This window comes from Ochotona princeps, chromosome 6, assembly GCF_030435755.1.
Source record: "Ochotona princeps isolate mOchPri1 chromosome 6, mOchPri1.hap1, whole genome shotgun sequence".
NCBI classification, from domain to species: Eukaryota; Metazoa; Chordata; class Mammalia; order Lagomorpha; family Ochotonidae; genus Ochotona; species Ochotona princeps.
In genome coordinates, this window is record NC_080837.1 from 14,567,676 (window position 1) to 14,579,834 (window position 12,159).

At 43.4% G+C, this 12,159-nt stretch overlaps 1 protein-coding gene across 1 annotated transcript in view; it reads right to left on the reverse strand.

Moving 5' to 3' along the window:
- MAP2K5 (mitogen-activated protein kinase kinase 5) overlaps positions 1 to 12,159 on the reverse strand; it is a 245,809-nt gene that overhangs the window by 53,471 nt on the left and 180,179 nt on the right. The window contains exons 18-19 of the mRNA XM_004578329.2: positions 8,402 to 8,428; positions 8,059 to 8,091 (exon numbers count right to left, since the gene is read on the reverse strand). Of these exons, the coding sequence (XP_004578386.1) occupies positions 8,059 to 8,091; positions 8,402 to 8,428 (60 nt within the window). The remainder of the gene's footprint in view (positions 1 to 8,058; positions 8,092 to 8,401; positions 8,429 to 12,159) is intronic.

Sequence of the window (12,159 nt, forward strand, 5' to 3'; positions counted from 1 at the left end):
TCAAGGCAGGCATTCCAAAATGGGATGTGGATTACTCCAAGTTGTGGCTTAGACCTGTTGCATCACAATGCCTGTCCCCAAAGTTCTCATTTTCAAATTTATTTGGAAGATTAACAGGGAGACAGACCCACACATAGAAATCTCTCATCTGGTGATTCACTCCCCAGTGGCCACAACAGTCAGGTTTGGGTCAGGCCAAATAGTCCAGCCATCTTCCATTGGATGGAGGCACATTAGCAGGAAACTAGATAGAAAGTGGAACAGCTAGAACTTGAACTAGCACTCTAACATGGAAATCTAGAATCCTAAGTGGTGGGCTTACCTTGCTGTGACACAATGCTGCCCCTCACCATGAAACTTCCAAAGCACACAACTCCAGAAAGCTCCAAAACCCTTCTATTACTCTAAAAAAAAAAATCGCTAGGACCTGGTGAGTTCTGAACCTATTTTTGTCCCTGATGCTCTTTCTGGCAGATTGAAAAAAAAAGTGTATGTTCAAATCCTGAGATCTGTAATAGCCACTTCTCCCAATCACTTCCCTTTTAGACCCTGGTAATTACGGTAATCACTTTCTACCTCTATGGGTTGCTGTGGGGGGAATTTACATGTAAACTTCACAGAGCAGGTAGCTTTTTGCATCCTTTTTTTTTTTTTTTTTTTTAATGTAGTAACAATGCCCTCCAGGTACATCGTTGTACTTCACTTCTATTTACCAATGGGCCTTAACAGTGTGTGGCTACGTGATGTACCACAAGTTACCCCTCCATTGAGAAACTGGGTTGTTTCTCTTTTAACTACTAGGAATAATGCTGCTGTGAACACTCATGTCTAAGCTTTGATGTGGACTTGTGGTTTCTCTCGACCTAAGAGGGGAACTGCTGGCTCATATAAGTCTATGCCTTTTTGTCTTTCAAAGATTTACTTAACCACTTGAAAGTCAGAGCATGCAGGCACACACACACACACACACACACACACACACACACACACGGTGGAGGAGGAGGAGAGAAATGGAGAGAGGGAGGGATCCTCCACACACTGGTTCACTCTCCAGATGACCACAACAGCCATGGGGTAGGCCAGGCTGAAATCAGGAGCCTCATCCTAATCTCCCACGTGGGTGAAAGGGTCTAAGCACTTGGGCCATCTTCTGCTGCTTTTCCCAGGTCACTAAGGAGCCAGACCAAAAGTGGAGTAGCTGGGAAATGAACCAAAGCCCACATGGGAAACTGGTATTTCAGGCACTGATTTCATCCTACACCCTTCACTAATGCTGGCTCCTATGTTTACTTTTTTAAACTCATCGTCAAATTGTATTCCATAGTGACTGCGTCATTTTATACTCCCGAAGGTTCCAGCTTTTTCACATTCTTACCAACTTGTCTATTTATTTTTTTAGCTATAGCCATCCTAGGAGGTGTGAGTTCCTCACTGCTGTTTTGACTTGCTCTCCCCTTTAGATGAAGCTGAGCATGGTTTCATGTGCCAAATGATTATCCGTATGCCTTCTTGGGAGGTAACATCCATTCAAATCCTTTGCCCATTTTTTCATTGGGTTTTCTGTCCTTGTATGTATTACCGAGTTGCAAAGGTTCTCACCTGGATACTAGAGCCTTATCAGAAATGATGTGCCAATATTTTGGTCCCATGTCCTGTGTTGCCTTTTCACTTCCTGCTGGTGTCCTTGGAGTCATGAAGACTTTCTGTTTGACTTGCTTGTGCTTTTGGTGCCATAGCTCAGAAACTGTTGCTTGATTTGAAATTGTTAAGAGTCACACCTGTTCTTTTTTGAAGCCTCCACCCACCCACGGTTTCAGCTTTTCCACGTGAGGCTCTGATCATTTGAGTTGGGTTTTGTGTGTGATGTGAAGTTGGGGTTCGGAGCCTTTCTTCTGCATGTGGGCATCCAGTGGTCTCAGCGCTGCCTGTTGAAAAGCCTGCTCTCTTGCCATGGGACGGTTGTGGCGTCCCTGTCAACAACTGACCACGTGTAGAGCAGCTTACTTCCAGACTCTGAATATAACTCCACATGTCTTTTCCTTATGCTGCTGCCACACTACTTGCATTGCTGTTATTTTGTAGCAAATTTTGAAATCAGCAAATGTACATGGCCCAACTTTGTGGGTTTTGTACATTTCTCATGATTGTTTTGAGTCTTTGGAGTTTCCACATGAATTTTAAAATCAGTTTATCAATTTCTGAAAGAAAGCTCACTGGGATTTTGACAGAATTCCATTAAGCCTGTGTACCAGCTGGTGGATTACTGCCATTTTAAGAATGTCAACTCTTCCACTTGGTGAACACAGTCTCTAATACTTACTTATAACTTTAATTTCTTTCAATGATGTTTACAGCTTTCAGTGACAACTTTTTACTTCTTTTAAAAAAAGATTTACTATTTTTATTGGAAAGTCAGATTTACAGAGAGAAGGAGAAACAGAGAGAAAGATTCTCCATCTGCTGGCCACAACAGCTGGAGCTGAGCCCATCCGAAGCCAGGAACCAGAAGCCTCTTCCGGGTCTCCCACATGGGTGCAGGGTCCCAAGGCTTTGGGCCGTCCTCAACTGCTTTCCCAGGCCACAAGCAGAGAGCTGGATGGGAAGTGGAGCAGCTGGGATTAGAACTGGTGGCTACATGGGATCCTAGCACATGCAAGGCGAGGACTTTAGCCACTAAGACTACCACACTGGGCCCAACTTCTTTTTTTTTAAAAGTTATTTATTATTTATTTTTTATTGGAAAGTCAGATTTATAGAGAGAAGGAGAGAGAGATAAAAATCTTCCAGCCATTGGGTCACTCCCCAAGTGGCTGCAATGGCTGGAGCTGAGGTTATCTAAAGCAAGGAGCCAGGAGCTTCTTCCTGGTCTCCCAAGCAGGTAGAAGGTCCCAAGGCCTTGGGCTGTTCTTGATTGCTTTTCCAGACCACAAGCAGGGAGCTGGATGGGAAGTGCAGCAGCCAGGATATGAGCTGGTATCCAAATGGGATCCCGACACATGCAAGGCAAGGGCTTTAGCCACTAGGCTACCACGCTGGGCCCAGGTTTTTTTTTGGTTGGTTTGTTTGTTTTTTGTTTGTTTTCTGTTAAAATTCTTCTTAACTCTCTTATTGTTTTTGATGTAACTGCAACCTGAACTTTTCTTAATTTCATTTTTAAAACTCTTCATTTTGAATTACTAATTAACAAAAGTATAAATAATTTTAAAAAAATTTGCTTTATTTATTTATTATTTTGAAAGGCAGTTATAGAGAGAAGGAGACACACAGAGGTCTTCCACTCTTGCTGGTTCACTTCCCAGAGGGATGCGATGGCCACACCTGAGCAGATCTGAAGTTAGGAGCCAAGAGCTTCTTTCGGGTTTTCCATGTAGGTGCAAAAGTCCAATGACTTGGGCTGCTTCCCCAGGCCATAAACAGGGAACTGGAAGGGAAGTGGAGCAGCCAGGACATGAACTGGTGCCCATATGGGATACTGGTACCCCAGGCAGAGGCTTTGCTTGCTATACTACCATGCAGGCCCCAGTATAAATGATTTCTCTGTGTTGACTCATATCCTTATTACTTTACTAAAGTAATTTATTAGCTGTAGCAGTCTTTTTGTGTGGATTATACAAATTATATATAAAACATCATGATATTTACATACACAGTTTTATTTCTTCCTCCTCCATCTACATATCCTGACTCCTTCCTGATTAATTTAATTGTAATGCACAGGACCCCCAGTACAATGCTGAACAGAAACAGTAAGAGCAGACATTTCCTTCTGTTTCTGATTTTTGGGGGAAGGTTTTTTTTCATTTGTTATTGAAGACTCTGGATTCAAGTGTCCATTTGGTCTGTGTGTATGGCCCTGTCATCTGTTGCAAGCCCTGCCCCTGTGCGCCCCTTGCCCAGGAAGCCTTGTTACTGCAAGCAGAAGAGACGGCCTGCTTGGAGTGATATGCCAGGCCATTCGTCATTCTTTCTTCACATGCAAGTAAGGAAGCATGATCAGCAACTCTCAGAATGATTCAACCAGCATCTCAAACCATCCAGTCTACTGTTTCCCTACACATCTGATCCAACCGCAGGCTGCTACTAATCACGAAAAATCTGTGCATGTATTTCAGAAGTGCTTGGTATTTTTTAAATCTTGTAGTGCCAACAATAAATCAACTCTTTCATACAGAAGCTACTTCTGATCAGGTATAAAACATGACATGAATTCACTTTTTACGGGTAAAACAAATAAATAAGCAGATGTATACATCAGAGATTTCTTAACTGCCCTGCTGGGCAACTACAGATGCTAGATGGAAATTAATTTTTAGCTGCAATATACTTCAAACACACTTCCAACACACATACTCGAACACACTCTGAGTAATAACCCATTTTTCTGGTTGTCATACTTTATACAACCTGAACATTCTCAAACACATCTGTGAACTCAAAGATGATTCATAAGATAGCATTAGGCTCGTCTACCTGACATTCACTTTCCCCCTTCTTTCCTCCTCCCCCTTTTCTAGATTTTTAATTAATTTTAATTTTTATTTATTTGAAAGGCAGAGGAACAGAAAGAATGAGAGCAAGAGAGATCTTCTATCCCCTGATTTATTCCCCCAAATGCCGGCAATAGCTAGGACAAGGCCAGGACAGAATGAACCCAGAACTTCATTCAGGCCTTCCACACTGGTAGCAACAATCTAGCAAGCGCATGAGTCAGCACTGCTCCTCCCAGGAAGTACAGCAGCAGGAAGCTGGATCAGAAGCAGAGCAGCTGGGACTCAAACCAGGTACTCCAATATGCGATGTGGGTGCCCCAAGTGATGATTTAACTGCTAGCCACAATGTTCACCTCTCTTTCCCCTCTCTTAACCTAGGAAATTCTTGCTTATTTTTTAGGGCTTCATAAACTTGAACATCAACTCCCCAGAGAAGCCTTGGTTACCCACCCTCCACCACAGTTCTAGTAGATTCATATTATACCAAATCAGTTATTTATTTCCACGTTGAGCTCTTTTTCAAGGCTGTAGACTATCTGGGGCAGACACAAGGGAAAGGTCCCCATTGTAGGCTTCATACTTCTTTTTTTTTTTTTTAAAGATTTATTTTATTTTTATTACAAAGTCAGATATACTGAGAGGAGCAGAGATAGTGAGGAAGTGGAGCTGCCGGGATTAGAACCAGTGGCCATATGGGATCAAGGCGAGGACCTTAGCCACCAGGCCACACTGCCGAGCCCAGGCTTCATACTTCTTAATCTGCTGCCATCTCTCACTAGCAGGCTCCAGCCAGCCTGGGATTTGGGGACTCAAAGAGCTGCAGTCTCCTACTGCCACAACACCGCTGTAGCCAGTCATGTTGAGAGGTCAGGTACTGGGCAAGTTTGAGGTGGCCACATAGGTTCCTAAGCATAGATGGAACTAGGCTTTTGCCTAGTTCGTCTCACCTCTGCTTCCCTCCTCAGTTCGCCTGACCCTGTGCACACCTGGCTATCTGACTTCTCACTAACATGAGTGCTGAGACTGACAGATGGGCAGCAGGTAGTCCCAGACAACAATGACGAGTGACCATAAAGAACAGAGGTCATTGCAGCAGAGGACGCAGGAGATGCATGGGGCCAAGCAGCGTGGTCAGATAGGGCTGTTTAGCCCGTGGGTAGATGAGTTACAACACTTCAAGAGGTTCCAGAACAGTGTGAGTGTGAGGGCCAAACACACAGCCGGAATGGCTGGTAATATTCAAAGAATGAACAGGGAAATCCCACACAGTTTTACAGCCCTACAGGCATCAATACATCAAAGTGGAGTTTGGAACCATGCTCAAAACAAGGACCCGGGTCATGGAGAAAAAGTTAAATGATATTTACCATGCTTTGTCAACAGGTTGCCAAGCACAAATACACTTCAGAAACAACTCTTTCTAAAAATGATAAGGACTAAATTTCAGTTATGTAGACCCAGGAGCCACTGTCTTCCCCCAAGAGATTGGATGGCTAAGGGATCAGGTCCACAGTCACACATTTCTTACAATGAACCAAAGCAATTGGCAACACAAGCATTCAGAAACTTGGGGAGCACCTGCTGATACAAGGGTCCTCAGGCAAGAAGCTTTGTTGAAAGAAGCCACTCCTGACACACTGGATGCTATCTCTAAGACATGAGCTTGGCTGAGGTCAAGCCAGGTAGTTCCATCCACTGAAATGAAAATGGAATACCTTGAGTTCATTTTTCTCTTCATTTCTTTGAGGGGCTGAGACCAAGACAGACAGAGATAGATGTAGATATAGAGACACAATTTCCATCTGTGGGATCACTCCTCAAATGCCTGAAGCAGTCAGGAAGTAGCAACTCAATCCAGGCCTGCCACGTGCCCATAAGGGAGTTATCTCAATATGCGATTGCAGTAAGTAGGCAAGGGGGTCTAAGCAAATGCTATTGACAACAACACATTATTTATCACTTCTCGGCCTCTTGGCTAAGATCAAGTGTAGTAACAACACTTTATTTAACTTAGACACTACTGTTCATCTCCCTGTGATAACTGAAGAGGAGGAAAACAACAACCCCATGATTTTGCCCCAGGGAAGTCAGGCTACTATTTAAGATTAACAGCAAGTGTCCTTGCTTTAAATGCCAAGAGAAGAGGATCTCTCAGATTCAGAAAACCTTTCCATGAGCCGGATAGAAGGACATGGGTCACTGCCAGGGAACATACGCCATACCTATGCACTCTGCAGCCCCGAGCACGGCAGGCCGAGCCCAGGGAACCGCTGGAGGGCAGCGGGCTGTGTGCCTCATGGGCAGGCCAACCCTCCCAGGGCACGGTCCTGAGTAGAACTTCAGGGGGACCTCAGGAAAATCAGCTTCACTGGGATGGCTCAGACGGGGATACGGAGCCTTTGGAATCGAAGATGACAAAGATATTGATGAGCTATTAGATCCAGGAGGCCTGTTTGATATCGGAGATAATGGAGCTTCCATTTGTTTCAGGATGATGCCTTCATTTTGCACCAACATGGTTTATGGCTTGCAGGGGATATACGGACTGACTGATGCAACCATTAAGGATGCGAGAGCCCAATTCTTACTGTTATTGTAATGGGTGTGTGTTTGTTTTTTTCCTAGGAGGATCTTTATTTGTCCTCCCAAATCTCATAACTGGTTATACAGATGTTTAATTGAGAGGAATAATTATGAATTACGATTTGTTTTTTTCTTTCAAACTTTTCCTTTCTGAATCATTTATCGCCTTCCCTCTCTAATGACAAGTGATTTTAAAATATTACAAAATTAAAGTTTAAAAACTAAACATTGCTGGTAGGCAAACCCAGAAAAACTCAGTTTTTTATATAAGTTCGTGCTTCTCCAGCAAGAGCCTTGAGTATTGGAACAATGCTGATTTATACAAGAAAAAAAGAACTGAAAAGTCAGAACAAGTAGACAAACTTGGAGAAGGAAATGCAGGTTGATTGGTCCCATGAAGGCCAAGGGACAGGGGGCTAAAGGAACCACAGGGAAGAATGTGCAGAGGTAAGGTGACTCTAAAGGCGACGACACAGGCTACTGGTTCCTAAGTATACAAGACACATCAGGAGCGTATCCCCAGAGAGAAGACATTCAACTGCTGACCCAGGGCCTTCAAACCCTCTGCCTACCCTGCTAAGCTTTGGGTAAAGAAAGCAAGGGAGGCAAATGTTCTCCCTCTTAGGTTTGTTGTTCCACTCTGACCCTTGTCTGTTAAATGCTGTACATGTATGTATTGGGGGAAACGGCACCACTTTAATTTCCATCCCCATCTGGCTGGGAAGAGGAACAATTAATAAATATGGCCATGCTGTGCCCGGAGGGCTTCTGACACCCTGGAGGACCAGCCTGGGGGACGGTCCACTTGTGCCCCAATCGGTAGCCCGGATTCAGGACAAGGCCAGCTCCCGTAACACAGCTCGGAGCCTACAACACAACTTGCTCTGAGGATGTGGGGCATTGTGCTTCATTAGGAAACAAAATATAAGCTTTCCACACCATTAGGAATGACTTTAGGATGAAAGCACATAAGACGATGCCTCACCTCATCAACAATGCACTGCAGAAGCTGGAGAGGCTGCAACGGAGAAGGAGAGGAAAAAGTATTAGGCGCTGTGCAATATCTTTACAGTGGAGTGGAAAGAAAAAAATCATTAATGCAATAAAATATAGCAAGATTAATCAACACCAGCAAACTCTTATAAAAACATTGATGTTCAGGATGTTCTATTATTTCTAATGGTACCTAATCTAATACAGGCAGTTAAAGGTTTGCATTTTCTTCAAAATGCAATTTGCTAAGTTTAAAACAAGGCATTCAAGCATGCAAAGGAAGCAGCCATCAGGAAAAAGAAAAGTGAATTTTTTTCCGAACTCATAAAGCTTACCATTAAAGATCCCTGGTTTTTCTGAATCTGAAAAAAGGCAATATGTAATTAGCATGTCATAATCAAAATGACTCACTTGGACACATTATGATCACTGAGAGAAAATTATTGCATTGCTGGTGGCAATTTGTGGGCATGTGTTAACACAATTTACATAATGAAAATACACAAATGTTAATAGCTCGCTTCTCATTTATAGGCGAAAGTCAGCAGAATGTTAATTTCACACAACACTTTTTAGTACCCTCCAGGTTGTATTAGAATAGGGAGAAAAACCATAATCCATTTCAAAAGGCTGTTTACGATTCAGATATAAATAATGTTTTATATTGCTAGATTGTGAACACTGGGCTTAATGTTGCAATCATTGCTAATGTTATGAAGCTCACTCTTTTTAAATTAAAAACCGATTTATTTAAAATTGAAATTAAATCATAGTCAGAAATTAGAATTTTGGATTCCTGCCAGTGCCTGCTCTCAATCCCCTATTTTGTGAAGAAAACTTTAATTATGTGGTTGAAGTATTTGCCTCTAACTTAGGACTTGGGCAGACTCCACCTTCTCCAAAGTTCCTTCAGGCAGCAATGCTCTCTGGGAAAATCAAACTCAAGCGAGTCTGACACTCTTTTGGCTGGGAATGAAAGCAGAGTTGGAGTGCTTGGTCCCACCCAGCATTCTGAAGGCTGGCTTCTACACATCCAATAAGGATAAACCATGACCATGCCACCAAGTGGGTGAAATACCCACTTAGCAATTCAAATACCAAATGCTTTAATGTCCACTGCTTTAAAAAAGTAGAAAAAGCCTACAGTTATTATACACTCAATGTAGATGGAGTCCTATATACTAAATTTCCTAAGCAGGAAATCTGCAGGATCCAATGGACAGGTCACCATTGCTTTTCCGTGATAAATGAACTCCATTCATTTGGTGAAAGGCTAATAGTCCCTTGTATGTCATAGTGCTTAAACAAAACAAAACAAAACAACAACAACAAAAAACCAAAAAACTCCTTTTTCCACATGCTCTCATGTGGTCTCTGCAGCCACCCTAGGGTCAGTAGACGTGCTTACGTCCCTGCTATGAAGGGCCACAAACAGGGGCCTCCCAGAGGACCTGCTGGGCCCAGTGCTGGGTCACACTGTGGTGGAGCCAGGGTACTCCAGGGTCCTTTCCTCCAACACTTTATCTATCTATCTATCTATCTATCTATCTATCTATCTATCTATCTATCCCCTGCTATGATCATCACATAATTTAAAAACAGTAATGTGCACACATTTCTACTTGGCAGGATGTAGTTGCTGAATGATCACTTAAAAATTTTTATTTTTATTTGGAAGGCAGAGTGACGCATACAGAGAAGGTATGAAACACAGAGGTAGAAACACAGAGACCTTCTACCTGCTGGTTAATGCCCAATCCCTGCAACAGTTGGAACCATACAAGGCTGAAGCCAGGAACTCCATTCTCATGGCCCACGTGGCTGGTAGGAATCCAAGCTTTGCAGGTGCATTAGCAGGGAGCTGGATGAGTTCACAATAGCCAGGGCTTGAAGCTCTACTCTGACACAAAATGTGGCATACAGGTAAACTGGGCTACCAAGGATCAGTTTTGGCACGTGGTTTCTTCTCAACTAGAACACGAGCTTCTCTATAGCAGCAGACCCCTTGGTCTCAGGCTCTACTGTTTGAGAAGGTTCTTGCCCACAGAAGGTCTCAGGCAAGCATGATCTTCTTCCTGCTACTCTTGGCTCCTCATCACATGTCCCCTGGTCCTTCCTGGGGCCCAGGCAGCCTGCCTCTTAGCCTCCCTTGATGGCAGCCTGCTCAACAACGCCTGGGAGGCCTGCTCCTTCTCATACTGGCCAAGGGGAACATCTGGAGCAACGGTGCAGAGAAGAGCAGCAGCATGACGAGCAGGCAGAGATCATCACTGTCACCCTGACCTTGGAGGGATACCAGGAGCAAGCCATCTCACCTTCAAAAGTGTCTTCAAGAACTCAGGGACCCTCTCTTGTGACACTGGACACCTCTGGGGTTGGCTAGTCACACTGTCTTGGTAAACATGAATGGACACTTTTCCAAGATCCATGCTTTTAACAAGAATGTCTACCTCCACAGGACAGCTACTGCAGATGAACAAATGATCAGAGATCCAGCTCAGATGCCAAAAAGAAGCTCTTGCCACACATTTCTGGGAGCCAGGGGGATAAGTTGAGAAACTAACTCAGGCATGGATTTGAGACCCTGTACTTGGTAACATGAACTCTGGGAGCCCAACCAGGCTCTTACACGAGGTCTCTCCTTGCCCTGTTCAGAGTGTTCTGAGTGTGGCCCTAGACAACTTAAAGCTGGCCTCTTCGAATGCTTGTTCTATACTACAAAAAAGAGAGCAAGCAACAGCCCCATCTTTTTTATGATCTTATATAATTATTCTGTGTGTGTGCGTGTGTGTATGTATGAGTGTGTTCTGCCCAGGTTTTAAAAGACAGACATTGTTACCAGGTTTTATTACATAGCTTTGACAGCTACATATTATATAAAATCATCTTCATAAATTTTGCATTAAGTTAGCAGTGCCAGTACCTGAAATTGATTCAAAATGCTTAAGATACTCAATTACTTTTTAACACTGTAACACAAAGCGGTGACTTATATCTTCTATTTCCACCAAGAATTTGATGATGCAACATCATTGTAATTGATTCATTTTCTCAATTAAATAAGGCTACTGTGCTTTTCTTGCCATGAATACCACATAGACCATCGAGTCAGATGTATTACAGCTTTTTCTGTCTCAGACATATTGCCTTCAAGGCTGTTTTCTGTTCCTCTGTTAATTCCACCAGAAAATTTAAGGCCATGCTCGTATTTGTCAAATTCTCAACTGCTGCGTACGCAGCTGTATTTATATTAGGCGTATTTTTCACTGTTAACCTCTGTTGTTTACCTTTTTCAAGATCATATTACCATGCGGGCACAGCAACCATAAAACAGATTTGGACAAAGTCAACCTCCAGACGCAGCCTCTGCTTTTGCGCACAGTTCATGCAGCAGTGATGCCCTGAGTTTTATGGCACATTAAAAGTGGTACTAAGGGTACTCAATATAAAATACAATGTTGGCTTCGCCGAGGCCTAGCTTTATTCTGAGTCTGCCTTCTAAAGGCTTGGCTGTGAGGACAGAGTTCAGAGGAACACAATAATATTGTTAAGGCTGATGGACTGCCCTTACCTCCCAACATATGAAATGCTGTTTATAACTAACTTGTCCACATCCACATTCCTGCATGTACATTCTGCTTGTATGGAGCATTTTCCACGTCCAACTAGTACTTGGGGACTGTGAGCAGAACAGTAACAGCTCCAGATACACACTTTGCTAACCTGTCTCCAGAACCCGTAGTGTTTGGATATGATCATTAGAGGAATCTCTTCTGGGCAAAGCTTGTTTTTTCCCTCTTTGGTTAGTCCCTTACATTCAAGACTTTAGAGCCACATGAACCATGCAGATTTCTGCCTTGTTTTGAAGCCAGGCAGATCCTTCCATGTCCAACAGGGTAGAAGGACTTCATAAAAGGCAGCCGCCAAGGATCCAGTCTTGGTGTGACCGCAGTAAGGCTGGTCACGCGTCCTGGTGAAGACTGCACAGGGGTGACTGGAAAGGCTCTTGGAACACGGCAGAAGGATCTGGAAAATGATTTTGGGGAGGAAATGAACAATGCAAAAATCCGCTTATGGAGCTTCAACTACTTCA